General features: G+C 47.3%; 2 protein-coding genes across 2 annotated transcripts in view; one reads left to right on the plus strand and one right to left on the minus strand.

Annotated features, from left to right (window-relative positions):
• The window catches only part of ZFYVE1 (zinc finger, FYVE domain containing 1), a 37,135-nt gene extending 25,772 nt beyond the window's left edge, over positions 1-11,363 (plus strand). Inside the window, exons 5-12 of the mRNA XM_004681720.2 lie at positions 1,477-1,583; positions 3,656-3,764; positions 4,245-4,342; positions 4,432-4,549; positions 6,561-6,731; positions 7,449-7,629; positions 8,122-8,235; positions 9,716-11,363. Coding sequence (XP_004681777.1) covers positions 1,477-1,583; positions 3,656-3,764; positions 4,245-4,342; positions 4,432-4,549; positions 6,561-6,731; positions 7,449-7,629; positions 8,122-8,235; positions 9,716-9,948 — 1,131 coding nt within the window. The 3' untranslated portion in view covers positions 9,949-11,363. The remainder of the gene's footprint in view (positions 1-1,476; positions 1,584-3,655; positions 3,765-4,244; positions 4,343-4,431; positions 4,550-6,560; positions 6,732-7,448; positions 7,630-8,121; positions 8,236-9,715) is intronic.
• A 4,807-nt stretch (positions 11,364-16,170) lies between these two features.
• The window catches only part of DCAF4 (DDB1 and CUL4 associated factor 4), a 28,381-nt gene continuing 21,654 nt past the window's right edge, over positions 16,171-22,897 (minus strand). Inside the window, exons 10-15 of the mRNA XM_012724393.1 lie at positions 21,991-22,070; positions 20,341-20,439; positions 20,144-20,241; positions 19,177-19,350; positions 18,723-18,837; positions 16,171-17,188 (exon numbers count right to left, since the gene is read on the minus strand). Of these exons, the coding sequence (XP_012579847.1) occupies positions 16,995-17,188; positions 18,723-18,837; positions 19,177-19,350; positions 20,144-20,241; positions 20,341-20,439; positions 21,991-22,070 (760 nt within the window). The 3' untranslated portion in view covers positions 16,171-16,994. The remainder of the gene's footprint in view (positions 17,189-18,722; positions 18,838-19,176; positions 19,351-20,143; positions 20,242-20,340; positions 20,440-21,990; positions 22,071-22,897) is intronic.

Raw genomic sequence — 22,897 nt, forward strand, 5'->3', positions numbered from 1 at the left:
AGGGGGAGAGGAGCGGGTGTGAGGAAGACACGGGAGTCGGAGTTGGGTGCAAATCTTCCTGCTCTGCCTTCAGCAGAGGTTTATTTTATACATTTCCAGCAGGCAGGGGGATGGCATTAGCATACGAAAGGGGTTAAGATCACAATCACCTTTTTTCTAAGAAAATGGTCTGGGATCGCAGGAAGAGGAAATGTCTTGCTAATCAAGAAACTCACTAAAAGGTTTTAAGTAAGTTTCCTTGAGGTCCAGACAGTAGAAAATGTAATTTGCTCTAAATAGGAGACATGGGTGAATTTCCTTATCTAAAGACTAGGTAGTAGAATCCTGAAAGACTAGCCAGAAAGACTTGTGGATTGCTTTGAAGTGTAGCAGGTAAAAAACTTGACTAGCTCTAAAACAGGCATCCTGGATGAATTTCCATATCAAAAGCCAGACAGTAGGAAGTTTGAGTAATTCCGTAGAAGCTGAATAGGAGGCTAGGTGAGATAATAGAATAAGATTTGCTTTTATTGATCAGCCAATTGTTAAGTCACTTTTGACTTCAGAGGAATTTCTCACCCTGGTGCAGTGCTTGCTTGTCAGAGCAGGCAGGCCTTATGCAGCTGAGGCAATCCAATTGTAGGCTGAAAGTTGCTCAGAATATTTTGATATTACGATTATACAAAAAGGGGAGGTCATAACACAAGTTAGCATGGAAAGTCTGATCTTTCAGAGCTTTTCCCGAGCTACCCGGAATCTGTCAGACGATAGCCGTCGCATAGCTTGTGTCAATTCATTTCTCCACTGCATATTTTTCCACTCCACTAAGGCCTGGAGGGGAAGAAAATCAGTCTATAAAGAGTACTTTCAATATAAAGTAATGAGTGCAAACAGGATTAGAACTGCTTGGATTAAAATTTCCAGTTTGCTATTAGTTTGCTTCTTGGCATGTATTTTGGCCATTTGTTGTTGTTAGGTTAGACAATCACTACAGTTATTCTCTCCTGGTTTTTGGCTGATGACATTTTTTCTGTGTCGGGGTAGTGCCGTGGCTGGTGAACTCCATGTTGAGCACCTGTGGCTCACGTAGGCCAGAAGCCCAGAAGCCCTGCTGCTGCTGCTCACTTCCCAGCCCCTCCTCTCTGACAGAAAGACCAGCACTCTGGAGTCCTGGTGTCGTGGTCCCAGCTTCATAAAGATGAAGTGGGCAGTAGTCTACAGCTATGAGTGTTGAGGTGTTGATATGCGCCAGGTAATTGGGAGAGAACAGTAACTTTGCTTACATCTGACCTCCTGGGCAATGGGCTGGCCTTTCCTGACATTTCCTGTGAGTTGGTAAAATCGGCTAAGAAGGTCGAGGGTAAGTAGCAGAAGTCACTGGGTTTCTCTTCCAGCAGTGGAATCTATGAAAAGTACACTGGCGGTGAGGGGATCTTAGAAAGGCCAGTAGAAGAAGAGTCAAAACCCCAGTGCTCTCACGTGCCCCTCTCCCGGCAGGCCCTGAGCGACCGCTTCAGCGGTGAGATTCCTGATGACCAGATGGCGCACAGCTCCTTTTTTCCAGATGAGTACTTCACCTGCTCCTCCTTGTGCCTCAGCTGTGGGTAAGTGAGGCAGCTATCCCTTTCTTGAGAAAAGACTTAGAATGTGTGTCTCAGACTTCACTGTGCCTGCACATCACCTGGGTTTGGGTTAAACTACAAATTCTCATGTAAGGATGCTGTGGGGCCCAAGATATACATTTCTAACAAGTTGCTTAGGTGACTCGGGTGGTCCAGCTTTGAGGTTGTGGGCGATTTGAGGACACATGGTTATGAAGAACCCTCTGAAGATTCCAGCTTGGTTAGATGTGAAAGGCACTGGCTCTGGTTTGGGTATTATTATTAATTTTTAGATTTATTTTAAACTTTTTATGTGTAAAAGAACTGGGGGGTGTAAGCCAGAGGTACGGGGGTAAGGGGATTCACCAGCAATAGAGTGGGGAGCAGAACAGGCAGATCTACTGAAATACACTGTGCAGGGAGCAGCAGGCGAGATAGGAGAGATCTGCTGAGCCATGTGGGCAAGCTCCCTATAGCTTGATAGCTCTGTGTCTTTTTTTTTTTTTCCCCAATCATTTGTCACCAACCTGGTGACTGACTATACCACAAAGGTTACAGTCAGTGAATAAGGTCAGTAGTTGTTCTTCGAGGACTCTAGCACACTGAGGCAATAGGTGATACCCAAGCGTGACTCTAGCCTCAATGATAGCTCTGTGTCTTTAACCCCTGCACCACGAGGGAGATTCCTCCTCAGATGATTCAAAAGTATAACCTGAGTTGAAAACATTGTTACAGCAGTCCTTGTCAGCTTCCATCTGTGAGCACATTGCCTTAGGATTTTGATAAAATGCAGATTCTGGATCAGCAGATCTGGGTGAGTTTGCATTTCTGCCAGACTTGCAGTTGATGGTGCTGCTGCTGGTCCATGGGCCGGCCCCATTTTGTTACAGGGGATTAGAATAATGATTCTCTAATTTCAGTATACATCAGGAAAACCTGAAGGATATATTAAAAACAGGTCTTTGGGCCTTGCCTTGATGGCTTCTGATTCAGTACATCGGACAGAGGTCCTGAGATTTGCACTTCTAATAAGCTTTTCCGGGGAGGCTGGTGTTTCTGATTGGGGACCACTCTTTGAGGATCACAGATAATTTGACTCTTGGTGGCTATGAAATTATGGTCTGGTTACTTGTCTGATGGAGCCCTGGAGTTCAGATGTAGTATGTCAAGTCAGATTGCAGTCTCCATGTTCTGTAGACCCTCCTCCTCTTGTCCTCTGAATTGTCTTTGTTCACACAAGACCACCATTGCCCTTCTAGAAAGAGATGGAAGCCTGCTTCTCTTATAAAAGGCCTTTTTGCATTCCCTGTAGGGTATTGAACTGCCTTAACTGTGAACTATTAAAAAAGGAGTTGGATTATTCAGTCTGGGCTACGGAGAACTAAGGATTATTTTTGGAGTCTTTGATTTGGAAAGGGAAATGGGATATTGTGGGTGATTTACCTTTTTATCCACAAGCCCAAGATGAGGGCTTTAGGCTGTGTTTGATATCACTTTTCCACTCTGAGCCTCCACCAGAGCTTCCAGAACTTTTTCCTTTTTTTTTTTATAGTGAAATTCTGAAGCCCTTATCTGTGTTTTGCTTTGTCAGGATGGCAACACTTGATTTTCATTCAGCTTAAGCCTCCTCTTAAATGAATTGCCAAATTTTGGGGGTTGCTTTTTGTTTTGCCTCTTGGCAACCTACTCTGGTGAAACCTCCCATTTTATCCTGTTAGAGTGTTTTGACTTTCTTAAGAACCATTTGGGTTTTATGTCTTAATGGTGTTTTCTGGCTCCTCTATTCTTACCAAGGACCAGGTGTTTTTTCCCAGAAGAGATTTCTTCTTCCCCTTCTCAATCAAGAGTCATATTGCTCTGTGTTTATAAGTGCTACTGATCACGACTATAAGAGAGGCATGTGGGCTTTTGAGACCATTTGCCCTCTCTGTGTTCAGCGTCCAGGGTCTAGATCACGATGAGGGTCTATTTCAGGCCTGTGTCTGGTTCAGGGTCAAATGCTTTTGTCAGATGCAATGCCTAAGTGGCATTGGCTCCTTTAACTGCCTCACTGTCAGTGTTTGGGCTTCACTCAGGGCTGGCTGTAAGAACAGCATGAATCATGGGAAAGAAGGCGTACCTCATGAAGCCAGTAGCCGTTGCAGATACTCCCATCAGTATGACAACCGAGTTTTTACCTGCAAGGTGAGTCCTTGGAGCTTGTCCCTGTTCTGGCAGCTGGCTCAGTACGCTCTCCTTTGGGGAAGACTGCCCTTTGCTACAGCCCAAAGAATCTGGTGTTCACTTTGCATGTCCTGGGAATACCTTCCTAGCTCTAAATACAAGAATTTGCAAGTCTTTGCTGCTCTGATTCCTTGGTTATTTTTAAAAGCTTATTTTCCCCCTTTTCTGGCTTGCTTGTATGCAAATACTTATAAACATTGACCCTTTGTTCTTAAGGTAAGTGTTCTTTAAGAACCCAGTCTTGATTCATTCTCCTGTCTGTCAGTTTTGGGCTCTGATGGGCATATATTCAGAGTGATGGCTTCTTAAGGAAGATGAATTTTCTTATGTTGCTGAACTTGGGATCTGGACAGTTTGTGGGAGGCGAGCTCACTGGGAATGTGAAGCAGCGGTGGGGATTGGCAAACAGGGAAGCAGCTGGCACAGTGGTCTATGTTTCAGGCCTGCTACGAGAGAGGCAAGGAAGTCAGCGTAGTGCCCAAGACATCTGCTTCCACCGACTCCCCTTGGATGGGTCTCGCAAAATATGCCTGGTCTGGGTGAGTTTAAATGATAAGCTAAGGGTTGTTTGGGTCCTTTGTCTCCCAGCCCCTGGCTGGGTAACAGCATCTGTTTGCCTGCCTTACAGGTATGTGATTGAATGTCCAAACTGCGGAGTGGTCTATCGTAGCCGGCAGTACTGGTTTGGGAACCAAGATCCTGTGGATACTGTCGTGCGGACAGAGATTGTCCATGTGTGGCCTGGCGTAAGAACTGTTACTTTTCTTCTTGTATTGCTCAGTTGATAATCCCATGTGTGGAAAAGTGGAACTTGATTATTAGCACTAAACATAACCATGAACTTCAACATGTCAGTTTTGGAAGGTCTAGATCAGAACTGTTCTTGGTCTAGAGCCTTAATTATTTTCATTTCTTTGTGTATAAATATTAGATGCACAACTTTGAATTAAAAAGTACTGATAATTATAATACTGTAGCAAATATAACTTTTCTCATATTCTCCATATCCATTTTCCATACATGCTGTTTTTATAGATTCAGTTACATTTTACATACCATGTCTTTTTTTGTCAATACCACAATTTTATTTTCCACATTGCTTCCACTTTCTCTAATTCTCATTTGTAGTCACTCTAGCATAATGTTAGTGCTGTAGTTTTATTCCCCCATTCCCTTCTTTTTGAACATTCATGCTGGCTGTGATTTTTCAATTCTATAGTGACCATCTTTTTTTTTTTTTTTTTTTTTAAGGTTTATTCATTTGTGCATACAGAGCTGGGGTTCAGGTAGAGGGGCAGGGGCGGTGAGAGACTTCACCAGAGACAGAGTGGGGAGCAGAACAGGCTGGTCTATGAATTACAGTGCTGAGGGGAGCAGTGGGCGGGTCAGGAGAGGTCTGCCACGCCATGTGGATCAGCTCCAGGGTGGGGATCGAACTCGCACTGCAGCAGCTGCGGCTCGCTTGCTGTGCTGTGTCCTTACGCTTTGCGCCACCAGGGAGGGCCCATAACCATCATCTTTTAAGAAAAGTATTTATTTCGGGAAATCTTCCTGAAATTTATTGCATCAAAGGAACTATTGTTACTGATATTTAAATTTGACTTTTGCATTCAGGAGTTTGGAAAAACCTGTTAAGGAGGTATAGTCAGTGATGCTTTCATTCTGTATTAACTCACTATTCACACTTGGAATTACACATCATCGGAACACTTTCCAGACTTCCAGTTTTCTCTCTCTCTCTCTCTCTCTGTCTCTGTTTTATGAGAAGCAATTTTCTTTAAAGGACCTATTTCATTTTGGGTTATGTTCCAGGTGGGGTGATTCCCAAGGTGACGGGTAAACTGGATGGCCAACCTATACATCTGCCTCTGGAGTGTAACTGGACCCTCAGTTACCTTAAGACTGAAGATTTTCTTGTTTAATTTCTCTTTCCTTGTTTCATGTCTCTGCTTTCCAGTTTCCAGGCCTACAGTGTGGTCTCATTTCTGGAACCCACCCTACTTGACGTGATGGGCCAGGCCATCCTGTCCCAAGGCCTTCAAATTAGCATAGCTTTATCACTAAGCTTTCATCTAAGTATCTCCTGATTTTTAGTCTGGTAATTTTCCTGTAGAGGCTATTGTAGAGGCTGTGGTTATTAGTTTATGTTCCAAGAAAATAGTTATATCATTGTTTTAGTCTGCAGTCTTCACAGTCTGTGGGTTATGCTAATACATGCTTTTCCTCTTCTGTCACTCATGCCTTCACTCATTATTTCCACATATGCTGTTGAGTACTCTATGTCTGGAATTGAACTAGGTACTTAAAAGAAATACAAAAATGTAAAATACAGGCTTTTCTCAGACTTCACAGTGTAATGGGAAGTCGAATATATGAACAGATAATGTTCTTATGTGTGAAATACAATTCCGAGAGGTGTAAGGAAGGATGAGCACTTTATTGGGGTGGGGGACTTCCTGGAGGAGGCATCATCTTGCCATGAATAGCTCCTGAATTATATACCTTGCTTATGGGCAGAGTAAATCCTGAATTGAGCAGCTGTGCAGCAAGTCTAGCGTCATCCGTGAAGAGAATAAATCAGTGATGCCTGGTGTGAGTGTGTGAAATACATTGTCTAGCTGCCAGGAGGATTTCTGGTCTGTCTCCATTCTACTCCAAGAGGTTTGTGGTTCTGAGTAGACCCTAGAGAGTATGCAGACACCCAGTGCCTCTTTCCCTTTACTCCGAGTATGACGGGATCCTGTGATTTTCTTTCAGACTGATGGATTTCTGAAGGACAACAACAATGCTGCCCAGCGCCTCTTGGATGGGATGAATTTCATGGCTCAGTCAGTGTCTGAGCTCAGCCTTGGGCCCACCAAGGCCGTGACTTCATGGCTGACCGACCAGATTGCCCCTGCCTACTGGAGACCCAACTCCCAGATCCTGGTATGATGGGGCAGGACAGCTCTGTACCCCTGGCTCGGCCATTCTGCTTGTGCTGCTTTGCCCTGTGCTAAGCTTGTTCTGTGAAGGAGGCTCAGAATTTCTTAGTCAACTTAGCTCCGAATGTGTTGGAAAAATAGGGTATGTTGAGGACAGCCAATGTCTTCAGCCTCCTAATTTCCCTTTGTTACCCCACAAATATTTTCTTAGTGGTGGATTTTAGTTTCCTTATCTGCAAGGGCTGATTGTTGGCTTGTAGACAGAGTCTGGAGGAAAGGGGGTCTGTCAAAGTTCTTTTTGACTTGACACAGGGGCTGTATAGCATCCATAACAGGGGCATCCAGCTCACAGACTCCAATTGCTCTCACAGGAAACGTGATCCTCACTCACTTCGCAAGGGTTTATTTAAGAAGCTTTGATAAAAAGGAATTCTCTGCCATTCTTCTGGCCAGAATTAGTGTAGTCCCTTCTGAGACCTCTGTGACTTAGCCAAATATATCTGAGGTGCTTCTCTCGGTATTTTTTTTTGAAAGATATGATAATCATAACCGCTTCGGTGGGGTGTTGTGTGTGGCTGGAGGACTTAGGTTCCCTTTCTTAGGACAGATGGGTTCTGCTGTTCGACAATGGTCCTGTGGTCCTCCCCCTGGGTCGCATTGACTTTCTCAGCTGAGCAGACATGAATGATACCTGCCTCTGTTTGTTTTGGGTTTGGAACAGAGCTGCAACAAGTGTGCTACATCCTTTAAAGATAACGACACCAAGCATCACTGCCGGGCCTGTGGGGAGGGCTTCTGTGACAGCTGTTCATCCAAGACCCGGCCAGTGCCCGAGCGGGGTTGGGGCCCTGCACCCGTGCGGGTGTGTGACAACTGCTATGAAGCCAGGAATGTCCAGTTAGGTAACGTGGGGCCCTGGAGCTGCAGGGGTGGAGGGAGGCACCTCCCTCCTGGCACTGGGTGTCGGGAACTGGACTGCCACACGCCAGCACTGCTCCGAACGATATCAGTCCTTCGAGAGCAACTGCTCTGCCGCTCTGGGCCATCGTCCTCTAAGCACTGACCTGCCAGAGCCTCCCGCCACGTGCTGTCCGCAGGGGGCCTCACCAGACATGCCTTAGACTGAACCTTTCCCTGGAGGTTGTAGGTCATGCACCTTTCTGGCTTAAAGAAAGGTCATAAAATCGCACCTCAGGATTGAGAGTAAACTGATAGATGCCACCCAGTTTCGGGGTCTTAGCTGACCTGGCCCACAGCCCAGATCCTCGCAATCATCGCAGCTCAGCACAGTAGTCCCTGGGGAAGGAATTCAGAAGTGCTTTACTCTTGCCCCCCCGGTTTTCATTTGGAAATTGACTAAGAGGTGATGGCTTTTCCTCAATTGTTGTCTACAGATGTGACGGAGGCACAGGCAGATGATGAAGGCGGGACGCTGATAGCTCGGAAGGTGGGCGAGGCTGTGCAGAACACTTTGGGAGCCGTGGTGACAGCCATTGACATACCACTAGGTGGGCCTGGCAGAGCTTCTCGTTGCTGTAGTGGACGTGGGATGAGGGACTCCCCAGTGCCCTGGGCTGTCATTTTGGCAAAAGCTTGCTGACCTAGATGGAGCTGGGCAGCAAGGAGTGGACTAAAAATTTTCATCTGCTTGCTTCTGCCAATACCTTCGTAGTTTCATGTTTATTCCTGGAGCCAGGCCCTTCTACCACCTATTGCTACATACCCAAATACCTGAAAATGTTAGCGCTCAAAACCAACACCATTTTAGCAGGCCTCACAACTTGGAGGCAGGGAGAGTAATTGCTCAGTTCTAAATGGCATTGCCTGGAGCTACTGCCTGCTTATCCAGTATGGCAGAGTTGGGCCGGGCTCGAGGGGTAAGGCCAACCTCACCTCACCATGCCTTGGCAGGGGCACCTGGTTGCTGGGCTGAGTAGGGCCCTGCCCTTCCTCTGTGTCTTCTCCAGGTATCTCCTTGTGGCCTTTCCACTGGTGGTTGTTGCATGATGGCTCAGGAGTCTAAGAGCTGATGTTCTAAGAGACAGAACAAGTAGAAACTGCCAGTCTTTCCAGACCTGGGCCTGGAAACTGGCCCTTGGTTTAGTCTGTAGTCACAGGGCCTGCGTAGGTCCAAGGGAGGAGGCAGGAGCTTCAGAAGAGGGGAATATATCAAAGAACTTGGAGCTCCTGTTCATCCCAACTAGCACTGACTTAGACTTAAGATGGCCATGCAGCTCCAGTTGTTGCGAAGGAGTGCTTGTAGCCAGGGTTGGAAGGAAAGGAAGGGAAACCTTTGTTGGTAGAGGGCCCAATTGGGCAGGATTGCCGGCCTGGGGTCCGTTGGCCTATTGTAGGGAGAGCACAAAGACTCCTGGGTGGATGGTGATGAAAGATCAGAAAGTCATTGTGGTGTACAAAATGAGCAGGTGATGAGCCTTTGGCTCAAAGCATAGGGATATAGGTGGATCTGCCCACGCTTGAAGCTCAGGTTGCTCCTGTCTTCGGGGTAACTGGAGTGGCAGCGGCTGCCCTCAGCACAGGGGCCTGCCAGCTCTGCACTCGCTGGCTGTTGGGTCCCAGCCCAGTGTGTTAGACTTGTTGTTTCTTGTAAAAAGATGAATAAGCCAGGAGTCCAAGAAGTTAAGTGACCCTCAGTCTGCAGCTATGAGTTAACTCATGCTCAATAGGATAGGGATTTCAATGAAGTTGTGTCCTGACTCCAAAGTCTGGGCTTTTTATATTTACTCCGGTGGTTCCCATGTAAAGTACAGCTATACTTTAGAATGAGCTGGAGGGCTTAATAGATATACTCAGGTAGCGACGTCTAGCCCCAAAGATTCTGATCTCAGTGGTATGGGATCAAGGCCGGGTGTCTGCATGTCTCTATTCCGTGTGCAGCTGGGTTGTGAGGTAGTGAAGTGTCTGCCCAGTGTTCCTGGGGTGTTGGGTTTTGTGTGTCCCGCCCATCGTGGTTCCTTCCTGCCGCAGGTCTGGTAAAGGATGCGGCCAGGCCAGCGTACTGGGTGCCCGACCATGAGATCCTGCACTGCCACAGCTGCCGGAAGGAGTTCAGCATCAAGCTTTCTAAGCACCATTGCCGGGCCTGCGGACAGGGCTTCTGTGACGAGTGCTCCCATGACCGCCGGGCTGTCCCTTCTCGAGGCTGGGACCATCCTGTCCGAGTCTGCTTTAACTGCAATAAAAAGCCCGGTGACCTTTAACCCCAGCTCCCGCTCCAAGTCCTTCACAATTCCTTAGGTTCTCAGGGTTAGAAACAGAAGTCGCATTGAGGTAGGCCCTCCTCCCGGTCACCTAAACGTGGTGTGTGTCCTCTTTACTGATCCCGGGGCCACTTTCCCTTGGTGGGGGGTGGGGCAGATAGCAAGCCAGGATGAGCCTGGCAACAGGCCGGAAGGCGTGAGTGACCCCTGGGGCAGGCAGCAGCTATTGTGAAGGGGAAACGAACCTGAATCCATCGCATTTATGTCAGTTAAGAATAACAAATAATAAATACACATATATGCACCCACATTCATCTGTGGAAGGATCTTGGAGTGTATTCAGGCTGCTGCTATCGGCAAAGACTAACCAGTCTGTCTCCAGACAGGGATAAGTGGTGGGGGCAGCAGGTCTTCCCACAACACCGAGCCGGGGCAAAGCCACTGCGCTGATAGTCACCCATTCGGCTTCTCTCCTTCGCTTGCCTTTTCCTTTCTGGCCTCTCGGCGGCCTGGGGAAACAAGCTTCCCAGCAACTTCGTGCTTGGACTAGTGTGAGGGGGTTTGCCTGGGCCCTCTGGAGTTGAATCCCAATTCTTGGCCTAAGCTTTTTTCAGTCAGAGGCCACCCATTAGTGTGCAGGTCACCAGGGTGGGTGGAGGGTGAAGGGTAGGGTCCTCGGCCCTGAGAAGTCAAAATGCAGGTGAGGTGATGTTCCCTGTACCTGGGGGGTGCGCAGGACACAGGCCTCCCCGCAGTGTCTCCCGCTGTCTGCATCCACTCGGCTTCTGTAAAGGCTGCGCCCTGCTCCTAAATCAGAACACCCGCTTCTCTCCCCTCGAGCCCCTCTGAGCCCACCGTCTGCTTCTGAGTGTTGCACTAGGACTTTTATCGCTTATTTTGAAGTGTCTTAATTCTTTGTTCCAGACACACGACCCCTCTAGCTATTAGAGGGGTAATCATGAGAAATCTTCCAGGGAAACAGAGCACAGAATGGACTGTTAGTTGTTTTTTTAAGTATATATAAATATTTCAACAGATTATTAGGAAAAAATTCTCCTGTCCTTGCAAGAGAAGTCAAGTGAACTTTGTTTCTCAAGAGCTTGGACATCCACATCTATAGTGACTGGAAAGAAACTGTTGTGCTGGAATCATGTCACCATGGTGGAGTTTATCTTCAAAGGCCAAAAAAGAAGACTTGAAAGTGACAGATCTTAACTGAGCTGGGGAGGGGTGGGCCGAGCTTCAGGGAGATGCCAGGTGTCTTTCCTGGCGGGAATGTCTGAGGAGAGCCTTGGAATGTGTCGGTCCTTCTCAGACCTGTGCCCTTCTGCACCCTTCTTGTCACTTGTCCGGTGACAAGGCCCTACTCTAGAACTGTGTATTATCAAACCTTATAAAGGAATCTTCCTGCTGAACGTGGACTGTGCTGACTCTTCTTTACTTTCATAAGTGAATCTTATCTTCTCTTTCTAGTTGATGGGAAAGTAGCTGGTGGCTTTTGGTGCAGAAGCCAAGTAAGAGCCATGTTTCTACGGTGGCAATATATTCCCTGTGAATAGCTCAGTGTGTTACACATTTATAACAATTAAAAAAAACATCATCGGCCCTCCCTGGTGGCGCAGCGGGTTAAAGCACTGCACTGAGAAGCTAAAGCCACTTCCGCATGAGTTCAATTCCCGCCTGCCCCCGGAGGTGACCACATGGCGCGGCAGACCTCTCCTGACCCGCCCGCTGCTCCCCTCAGCAGTGTACTTCATCCATCTGCCTGTTCTGCTCCCCACTCTGTCTCTGGTGAAGCCTCTCACCGCCCCTGAGCCTCTGGCCTGTACCCCCGTTCTGTATGTACAAATAAATAAATCTTTAAAAAACAAACAAACAAACAAAAACATCACACAGGTTTTCATCTCGCAGAATGTTTCCCTGCCTCTTAGGTAGATAGCGTGTATCTACCTGTATCCATTGTTAACTGGGACCAGGAACTTGACGGTCTTGGGTTTTCCTTTTGCTTGGGATAACTAATGGCCACAGAACGTTCCAGCAGTGAAGCGGTTAGAACTCCACATGTGCTCACTTACCACACTGTTGTCCCTGTTCTACAGGTGTCCCCAGCAGTTGTAGGACCAGATAGGTGCAGGTCAGTTATGGGAGGGGGCGTCGCAGCACCCACGGCTGCACCAGCCTGATCCTGAGCCGATAGCAGTTTTTTCTTTTTTTTAATGAATGTTGCCATCAAGTAATCCTGCTGCGTGTGCCTTGTGTGGACATAGGGCCTGAAGGTCACTGAATGATATTTAGGTGAATGTTACATGCGAAGCACCGTGCTAGGAGTTTGTTTGGTAATTCTCACAGCCACACTGGGAGGTAAGTAGGAATAGTTGTTTTACCATCAAAGACACAGGTTCTAAAGCCCAGATTGCCGCCTGGCAGAGGTGGGCCCAGTGACTCTGAAGCTGCCTTTGGCATTGCACAGTAGAGCTTCTGTTCAATTTTCCTCCCCCCTGTGGGTTGTGACTTGTTTTCTATTTCCAGATAAGCTCAGGGGGAAAAAAATCAAGGTACTTGCTACTGTTTTCAGGAAGGTTTTTTTGTCTTGGAATTTCTGTTGTCCTTGAAACTTCTCATGGTCAAGGACAGTAATGGTTCCCACTGAAAATAATGAAGAAATCTGCAGAGCAATTAGACAAGTCAGGTTTATACAAGAGGTAGTTCTCTAAGTGTGAAAAGAAAAGTAATTTGTAACCATTTTCAATGTCAGAGCACCATCATTTCTGGGGAAGAAAAATTGAACCCACAATGTTAACCTGCAACTAACATCACCAGTGGAACTTTGTTATACAAAACCTGAACTCTACCTTCTGTTCAGTTATGCCACTTGGTTTTTTGTGTGGGTTTTGTGGGGTCATAGAATCGAGGTTAGGGATATGCTCATGTGTGGGAGTCGTCTTCAAAACTGCCATAATGTGATTGTGATACTGAGCAGTTTCATCCACTGCCCTGGTTTCAATTGCCCTTTCTGATTCCCAAATTCTTAACTCTAGCCTGCATCTCTCCCCAAAGCTCTGAGCTTATCCATAGGCAATTCCCTCTGATGTCTGGATAGTGCGACTTGGGGCCTAAGATTTCCCCATCACTTCACTCCCCAGTCCTGGCTGCCCTACACCATTGCTTTTGCTGATTATGGCCTTGCAGAGAATGTCTTTTGCTTGTCCAGCAGCTGCCTTTATTCAACTAAAGCCAAGAGCACAAGTGGGTATGGGGTAGGAGCAAGCAGAGGTGTGAGCAAAACCGGACAACTGCCCCAGGAAGTCACCTGCAGGGGACAGGCAGCTAGTCTTGAGAGAAAAGGGGGAAATTAGGTTGAACTGAACTGGAGATTAAGCTTCCAGAAGAAAAGTAAACATATCCAATAATAGATTGTTGGACTTGAGCAAAAGACCCAGCTGGCTCTACCAATTGGCTGGCAGACTTTGGGCAAATCACTTTTCACTTCAGTACACTGGCCGCCTCCTTCCTAGGATTGTGGGTAACAATGCTGACAAAAATTGGTGAACCAGCCTACCATGTAATTAGCTGCTGGCGAGTGCTTCCTGGAGATGTCTTTGGAACGGGGACTTAACAGTCGGGTTCTGGCAGATGAAAAGGAGTGGAAGATGACTCCTGCAGCCCTTTCCTGTGTCCTGAGAGCACTGAGTGGCAGGTGAAGTTGGGCCTCAGGCCGAGTTGTGCAGCAATTGTGGCAAAAGGTCACAGTGTTATTTTGACACAAGAAGCCCCTGGACAAAGATTGTTGAGGCGCTTTCCCATGGCAGTGGCTGTGCAGGAGTGGCCTGCAAGGGTAGAGGAGTGGGCCAAGAGGCCTTTAGCAGCACACACAGTGCAGACTTAGCTGTAGAAACGGAGTTTGGACTGAAATTGTTTCTAGAGTTACATATGTGAAAGTTGAGGACAGAAAGGGCTTAAAGGTAAGAGGGGCTAACTTGATCTCAACATGTTGGGGGACCCTTGTTGGGGGACACCTAGAGGGCAGTCTGCCCACTAGAACATGCTGGGCCAGCTGAATTCTAGAACAGCTGTTTCAAGATGACGTGTGAGGCTGGTGGGCAGTTTTGATAATTAGCTTGTGCCACTGTCCTTCACCTCTAGAAGGTTATGAGCAAACACTGGGCCACTTAGCAAAAGGTTTACACTACCTAGCTCACCCACTCAGTGTGTGCCTTCCATTGACACCTGAGGAATAGGTAAAGTGCCCCGGTAGATCTGCGTGAAAAATGTTTTCTGAACATATAACTAGTCATAGCTTAGGTACTGTTACCGGTAGGCCAAAATGCTTAGTCAACTTCTCAGCTAAGTCTAACCTCTTCTCATTTAGCCTAGATGATATGTTAATGGTGACAGCAAACGAGATCAAGAACAAATTGCTGTTTAAACAAAATGTTTTGAACACCCTCTTTCCCCCTTTTAAAACCTAAGGGAAAATGAATTGTTGACAATTACATTCACTTAAGATGCTGAGGTCCATGGGGATAGGGTTGCTTGTGTCGGAACACACCTTGATAATATCAGGTGGTCAGATGGGTGCCAGTTTGGGACGAGATCAAAGTTGTACCAAGTACCCCTTACCCACCATAGGCTCTCAGTTCCTTAGTAGAGAATAGTGGGGAAAACTCTGAACTAGAGATCTAAAACCTGTGACTCTAAATTGCAGGTCCTGTAATGAACTTAAGAGCTTAAGGGGGAAAAAAAGTATCAGAGAGATGACGGGTCATGGCCGAGCATTTATTATGCTCATTTGTGCGCTTGGGCAGGGCTTGTCACCAAAGTGAGTCTGGTAGTGATAGTAGCATCTCAACTATTGGTCACTTCAGTTGCATAGACTACTTTCTGGGGCATATGCAGGTCAGGATGCTGTTCTGGCAACAGGGACAAAATCTAAATACTTACACACATGAGTATTTTGGTCATTTGCAAGCCTCTTACCCACTGGTATCAGGAAAACCCACTTACATGTGACTAAATCTTGGGCAATCTAGCATCACGTGGCAACACACTACTTTCTAGAGTCTCCCCAGCAATAGCTGTGACACACACCCAGTACTCTCAGTGAGCAGAGAAGCAGAGAGTAAAATATGTGATCAGATCTTGTCTTCTGGTTCCAAGTCCCAGCTCTATAGAACAGGTCTGTGAGCCAAGACAAGTCCCTTAATGTCTCTGTGCCAGGGGGCTTCTCTCCCTGTAAATGATACTAACCATTTTTATTTTATTGGTATTACTGTACTGTCCTACTTACTCTTTTTTGATGTTGTTAAAGATTATTTATGCATACAGAACTGGGGTACAGGTCAGAGGCACAGATGCAGTGAGAGGCTTCACCAGAGACAGAGTGGGAAGCAGAACAGGCCGACTGACAAAGTACATTGCTGAGGGGAGCAGCGGGCGGATCATGCTGCGCCATGTGGGTCACCTCCGAGGTGGGGATCGAGCTCATGCTGAAGTGGCTTTAGCTTCTCAGTGCTGTGCTTTAACCCACTGCACCACCAGGGAGGGCCCCAACTTCCTTTTTTGATCAAGTCAGATAAAATAGGGAAAAGTTCTTTATAAAACCAAGAGGCACTAAAAATATGTGTTATTGTACAATGTAGATCTAGCAGATGAACTATCTTATGTTTTCCAAGTTGCCCCTCCTCTTCTTTTGGATTTGGCTTGCAGTATGTTAAGTTGTATTAGGGTTCTGGCTGAAACATGTGTAACACTTGAGTAACTGAAGAGAGTTTAGTCTAAATGGTGAGGCATCCTGGGCTAGCAACAACAGTGAGGTCAGTTTCTAGACACAGGTCTGTAGTGACAAATGGAGAGAAGTTACTGGAACCCAGTGAGCTGTGCTGCAGTGGAAGTTGGCCTTGGGTGGAGGAACACAGCCAGAACCCCCGTCTATTGGCGGGGATTGAGTTAACAATCTCACCTCATAGTCCGCCCTCCTGCTTTCCTGCTGGTATGTCCTAAGGGCCAAAGCTGGTAGTCCACTGATGGGTGAGGAAGGGCAGAGTGGACCCGGAGGGCGGGCAAACAAGTGCTCCACAGAGCCACTGGAGCTGGTCTCTGCCCTTTTTTAGCTTCACCCAAGATCTGAGTAGACCTCACTGCAGAGGGTTTGTTGTGACAGCAACCTAAGCCACATGACCTTAGAAATCATTAGCTGAAGCAACACTCCACGCCTTGGTTCATTCTACTTTATTTTTTGGTAGAAAGATAGTAAGATTCTTTAGTACTTTGTATAAACGTCTCTCCAGCTGCTGCTTTAGATTGCAAAAAGTAAAAGCCAACTTTCTTTGAGGTGGGGGCCCTTGAACCCGACGTTCAAGTCATGATGACAGAAACAAGACTGCTGCACCTAACATCTGGCACGTGCGGCCTGTTAAAGACCCTTATTATGGAAAGGCCCACTTCTCCCTCCACTGCGTATGAATAGTAAAAGGGTAACAGAGATCTGTTATTCTCGAGTGAACTTACATGAGAAGACTGGCTTAACGATTCCCAACTCCAGCTGCTGCTTCTCTAGCGACTCAGGGGCTGACTTCCCTCCCTGTCCCCGGTGGCCGGGTGTCTTTCTCACGCATAGATGCATGTCTTTCTGGGACCCAGGCACTGACCACCCTCGAAGTCTCAGCCAGTCTCATTACTAGGTTTCTTGAAGGGCTTTTGGTGAAAAGAAAAAAAAAAAAACTTTGGTTACTATCAATTTTCAGCCCTCAACTTTTTTGTTAAAAAAGAGTGTGGGGGGTGGGGTGGGGACTAGGCTAAGCAATTGAATAAAAAATGGAAATAGGTAGATACCTTTTATGAAAAGGACGGTTAAGCTCTCTGAGCCCACAAATAAACTGAAGTAACTTTACAAAAGTGTCTCCACATAAAACAGCATCTCCTTAGCAGCCAGATGAACTGGGAGCTGCGCACAGGGAGCAGCGTTTGAAATGCCCTCTCTAGAAGCAGCACTGCAGGAGGGGCGACCACTCTGTACTCCCTTACATCCAACCCACACACCCTGCCTGTCAGTTATACGAGAAGCAGTACAGGTCCTGCTGAACGGCCATGAGCAGCCCTGGAGCGCCCTGGAGGCCCCCTAGCCGAGAGGAGAAGGCCACGCTGGGGATGTCGGCCTTGGAGGTGGGGTGTGGGGAGGGTATAGTTCTGAGCAGGTGGGCGTCACGGAGGCTCCAGATTCTTGTGTAGCAGTCTTGGCCCACTAAGAGAGAAGAGACATGCACAGGTCAGCAAGAGAATTCCGTGGATACATGTGGGCATGTGTCTTGCTTCCTTCCAGCCAATCCTGACTCCAGATGAACAAATACAAGCTCACAAACGGGCATTTTTCTTATTGAAAACAAGTACTTTTTGAAAGTCAAAGTTGTGGGTCATCCTGGTGCTCTAGAGCCCCTAGTTACTTGCAGGTATTCAAGGTGACGGGTGCACTGGCTGGCTCTTCGACACCTTGGCTGATTCTACTTGGCGTCGAGGCTGCTCAAGAGGAAGCTGAGTGCATCTGCTTTAGGGCATTCTATTTAGGGAATAGTAACCTGGCCCATCTTTCTTTTTAACATCCTGGGGCAAATTGGGTGACAACTGTCCCCAGAGTTCTTTCTCCTTACAGCCCAGGTCATAAGGCCAGTTAGCCTTCGGGGTTCAGGTCTTCACAAGAAAGGTACAGGCACACCTTTGGCATTCATGGGTTTCGCTTTTGTGACCCTGGAATAATTCTTGGCTCAGAGGAGTGGCTCGGCCATGGATGAATTCAGGCTGTGTGACTCACCGATTACTGGGCAGCCAGCCCACTATGCTCATTTGCCTCATAGAGGCTTACCTCTTTTCTATTACCCAGAACACAAAGCTCTCCTGAGATGAAAGTGTGTGGGAAACAGACTTAAAAGGACGTTAGGGTGATGATGAGAGCAGTAAACAAGCCTACAAAAGCTCTAACTACATGCATCTACAACAGTTTCTGGGGATAAGTGCTTTCTGTGGGAATATTAGCAAACTGGAGGACTGGGAACACCTCCCTTATGTCAAGGGCCTACTGTTGCATGTCAAACCACAGCTCTTTCATGCCATTAGAATATTCTGTAGCTCAGAAACAGTCTGTGATCCACTTGTAACTCCTTTCAAGGAAATGCAGTGGTCAGACAGCTCTGCCCTGTTCCACAGGTCACGATGCACTGGAAAGCGCTTCAAGGGGGAATCAATTCCTTTACCATGAATTTTACCTCATGCATCTTGTCACTCTGATACCTACAGCTGGTTATGGGGTCTAGGGCACCAGGACAGAATGGCCCACAGCTAGATTACAGAACGTACACATCACTCACTGTCACACACATGCACTGAATTACTTAATTTGTGAGCATCCTCTGATGGAAATGTGAGCCCGAAGAACAGGGAGCTCAAGTTTTTAGAGAACTGCATGATGGGGTAAGGGTCACACTGAATGTTGACCTGGTAAACAGACTTGAACTCAAGTCCCTCACGCCGCTGTATTTAATTGTATCTGACTTGCCTGTTTCTGAAGCAATGTTTGCTCACTCACCTGGGAACAAAGGGCTGTCTAATTGGTGGATGTTTAAACTCTTGGTTACTGATATCTCTGTGTCCCATCTGCTCTCCCTGCCCCCCGAAGTCTACATTCCCCTTTATCTACTTTGTTTTGGAGTGATTTCTGCCGTTTACATTGTTGGAGGCCCCAGAATACAGTGACCGGTAGATGGACTCTCCCTTCCCCCAAGTACCTGCCACTACAATTCCTTCCTCCTCGTGCACGTGCAGCGGCAGGTAGGCGTACTCGTTCACGTGACCTTCATATTGCTGTATACACTTAGTGGTCCTCAGGTCCCATAGCTTGATCTGTGGGAGGCAGCAAAAGGCACAAGGGGCCATTAGGGAGAGCCCAGCAAGTGCCCTGGGGACCCCTATGTGCAGAAGCCAGGGGCAGGGAGGTGGTTTCCAAAGACCTTTCTAGATGAAGACAATGCAGTCTCATGTTCCTGAACCCTAGAAGCCCACCCAAAGCACCAGACCCAGTTTCGAGGCTGTCCAGGCCAGATTAGGCTCCCAGTAGCAGTCAAGGAGCTGCCCTGCAGTCTTCCATGCTCTGGTCTACGCGACCATTCCCTACCTGCTTCCTGGCCCCGAGGGTCTCCTCTGCAGTGCCCCTCCCCCTGGCGAAGTCAGTGGTGCTCCTACCGCTCCAGCCATGTCAGACGCCATCAGGCATTGCTCTTCTTGGAGGATCTGCACAGAGGTCACTGCTGAGTCATGGAACAGGCGGGAGGCCTTCCAGCCCTTGCCCTGATTTCGAGAACGCAGATCAATTGCAAAAATCTCCCCGGAACGACAGCCGTTAAACAGCAAAGGAGTCTGTGGAAAGAAGGACTGCTCAGTACTTCCCTCTAAGGCTCAGAAGGGTGCTCCCTCCAGAAACAACTGCCGCTGCATCTCCACTATTCTCACCCACAACAGGGGGAGGTGGAGACAGCTGATTAGGGCTTGAGGCTCAGTGGAGTTGGGAGGAAGACGAGTCCCTGGGAAAGGGGAAAAGAGACCCTTTGTGTCCAGCCGCCCGGTTCCCTTCCCTCACTCTAAGGCCCTAGTGACAGTGTCCTGTCTCTACCAGGATGCCGGCTGAGAAGCTGGGGTGATGAGGAGCGAGGAAGAGAGAGCAGAGATCCAGGTAAGACAGGGAGTCCCAAGTAGAGAGAAGAACTAAACTGTGCTTACTACTGAAAGCAGGCCGGCTGACTCCTCCACACTTTTAAAGAAAGGTGGCATTTACTCTAGGGCAAGTCTGAAATGTAGTAGTGACTAAAATTTTAGTTTTTAGATTTAAAAATAGGCAATGTTAAAGCTATAAGTGAAACGTCTAAGTACTATGACTTTGGAATTAAAGATTAAAAAAACTTTGTCCTGCTCACTAAGCCAAATACTCAAGAACTGCTAACACCGTATGCAAAGCCAGATTAAGTCAGGCCTTTCTAGATTAGCTAATATTCATTCACCTCAGACTTATTCACAAGGCAGCCCATGAATCCTGAGTCCCACTTTTGTTCTCTGTAAAAGCAGGAGGACTAGATGCCACACAAAGGAATCCAATTTTAACCTGGCAACATTTCTACTCTTGGGGAACTATGGTGCCCTCCCCAATCCAACCAACCATGAGGGCAAACTGTTGCGTCAAGACATCACTGCTCGTCCCAAATGACTGCCGCTGTCCTGTCACCACGTTGGTCACCAGGACCCGCCGAGATAAGCCTGACAGAGATGGGGCGGAGAGATCAGTGTCACTGACAGTCTAGGGACTGCCGGATTGGGACGGGGTGGGGTTGGGCTAGGGAGGCAGCCATGGCTCACCTGTACTGAAGCAGTTATTTGCCTGGACGTTCAGGGACCAGGCGCAGGACCAGGCCCCTGGGATTCGAAAACTGCAGAGCATGCCGGGCCGGTCTCCTGCTGAGGGAACAGTGAATGTAAAGAGCAGCTGCCTCTCAGGGGGGCGTTCTTCCCTCCTTGCTGCCAGACAGTGCTAGCAGATTTGGAAATCTCTAGAATTAGCTGTTCAGAGGGGTCTATACCATGTCCCCACTCTGGGTTTTGTGGTAGCAGAAGAGAGAGGCGCCTGATTCAGATGCATTCACTTATTTATTTGGAGCTGATATTGGTTTACACCGTTATTTATGTTTAAGAAGTACTGACCTGCAGGTGTCGGTACTATGGCACACCTGTGACCTCAGTTCCCACAGTCTACCACTAGTTCACTTTGTCCCCTCCTCACCCTTCTGGGTGTCTCAGCTCTATAATCAGAATTCTAGGGTTTGCTGTTAATTTAGCTTCATATGCAATGGCAAGTTTGTCTTTTTTTGATAGCAGAGTAGTATTCCATCCTAGGTGTACATCTCTTCTTCCTGAACTACTCATATGTATTTGGCACTTGGGTTTCCGTACAGTTTGGCTGTATAATGGTGCTGCAATGGACACGGGGTGCATGTTTCCCAGAAGTGGTTATTCTGAGAGTAAACGTATGTAGTCTTTCCTGACTTCCCAGCAGTAGTGTTAAAAACACTAACATTCCTCAGGGAGGCAGTATGTGTCACATATAGTAGGGTTTCAACTCCAGATCACTCTTAGGTGTGTGATCTCAAGTAAAGCATCTTGTAAAATCAGCTCTTTTGATAAGGCATCAAGGACTCGAACTGTAAGTGCGCTGCTTTTATTAGAGCAAATACACCCACACAACTGCCACCAGCTTAAGAAACGTAGTGCCCAGGATCCCGTTTTCCCCTTTCCAACAATTGCCTCCAACTGCTCCCTCAAAGCAACCACTATCCTCTCTTCTACCACCAAAAATTAGTTTTCTAAGGTAAAATTTGAAGCCCTTTGCCTGTTTTCTCATTTGCAAACACAGACACCTGTCTCAGAAGCTCAGGGCAGATGAAATGCAGACACCAGGCTAAGAGTGCATCACCTCGTTTCATCCTCTCTGATCCGGTAAGGTGGGTATTATCTTTACTTTACTGAGGTTTAGCGATCTGTTTAAGATGGGAAGGGCCAAGCTGGGACTCACGTCTGCTTGTGACTGCATTTTTAGAGGCCTGACTCTTGTCTACTTATGCTAATTATCTGAAAGGTTGAAAACTGAATATTCACACTACTGCAGGAAGGAGAAGTGCGACGGCCTTCAGTCAGAAGGCAAGTACGGTCATACAGCAGGAACTTCGTAGCTGTTTTCTGAAGGGTCTACACAGGTAGTCCAAATATTCCGACCTGTTGTGTTCTGCTGGAAGAACCCCAAAGGGGTAAAAAGGGCAGGCCAAGTAAAAATGCACAAGCATCGAACAACTCTGGGCCAGGCTTAAGGAGTCCTCTGTGGGTCTTTCCAGACTACCCACACCCTGCAGGTTCTGACTGGAGCTCACCCAATCAAGCTTCCCACCTCTCCTCTCAAAGCCTTTGTCACTGAGCCCTCAAAGTGTACCTCCTTATCCAAAGAACAGTAGCCTGTACCTGGGTGACTGCTGACGAACAGTGAGGCTGGGAGCAGGGTGGCACAGCCCGGAGTCTCTGCAATTCCCATAAGGCAGAGTCTGGGAAAGTTGTTAAGGAAAGTCAAGTACAAGGTTCTTCTCTGGGAGAATGGGCATTAGCACACTATAAAAAAACTGTAAGAATTAACACCTTCATCTAAGTTGAACACATTTAACATTTTCCATAGTTTGAGATTAGTTTAAAAGGGAAAAGACCATCACATATACATCTAAAAGCCCCCTTAATCTCTTCCCATTCTAACGCCCTTCTCCCCACCCAGTGAGAACAACTCTTCTAAACTGGTCTGAGTTCTAGGCCACTGCTTCTCCACCCCATGGTACTTATCCATGAGCAATGCAGAGCTGCTCGTGTTAGAAAACACTGGTAAATGGCACCACACGGAGCCTCTTCTGAGACTTTACAAGCTCTGCCTTCCCTAGAGCCATCCGTATGATGTTTGTGGCTCCAGCTCATTCATCTTCACCTAGGAACATTCCTTTGCATGAAAGTATAACTTATTTATCCAGTCCCCTAAAGAGGGACACTTAGGCTGCTTTTGCTTTTTTCTGCTCTGCTGCCGGAAACTGCATCCCCTCCTGTCTCCCTCTAAGACACTGTTTATTAAACCATGATAAGAATTTTGCCCTACACCATTGCTGTAAGAGCACACATATCCGAGACAGAAGTTCCATAAAATATAAAATACTCTCACTAAGGCCCTGATGTTCTCTAGTCTCTTTCCTTAAAAAAAATGCTGCTCGACTTGGATGGAGCTGGAAAAGATCATACTTAGTGAGATAAGCCAGAAAGAGAAAGAAAAATACCGGATGGTCTCACTCATAGCAGGAGTATAATGGACCAGGCGAGAAAATAACAAAAATAATGA

Source organism: Condylura cristata, unplaced genomic scaffold (assembly GCF_000260355.1).
Source record: "Condylura cristata isolate star-nosed mole 26May11 unplaced genomic scaffold, ConCri1.0 scaffold00013, whole genome shotgun sequence".
NCBI classification, from domain to species: domain Eukaryota; kingdom Metazoa; phylum Chordata; class Mammalia; order Eulipotyphla; family Talpidae; genus Condylura; species Condylura cristata.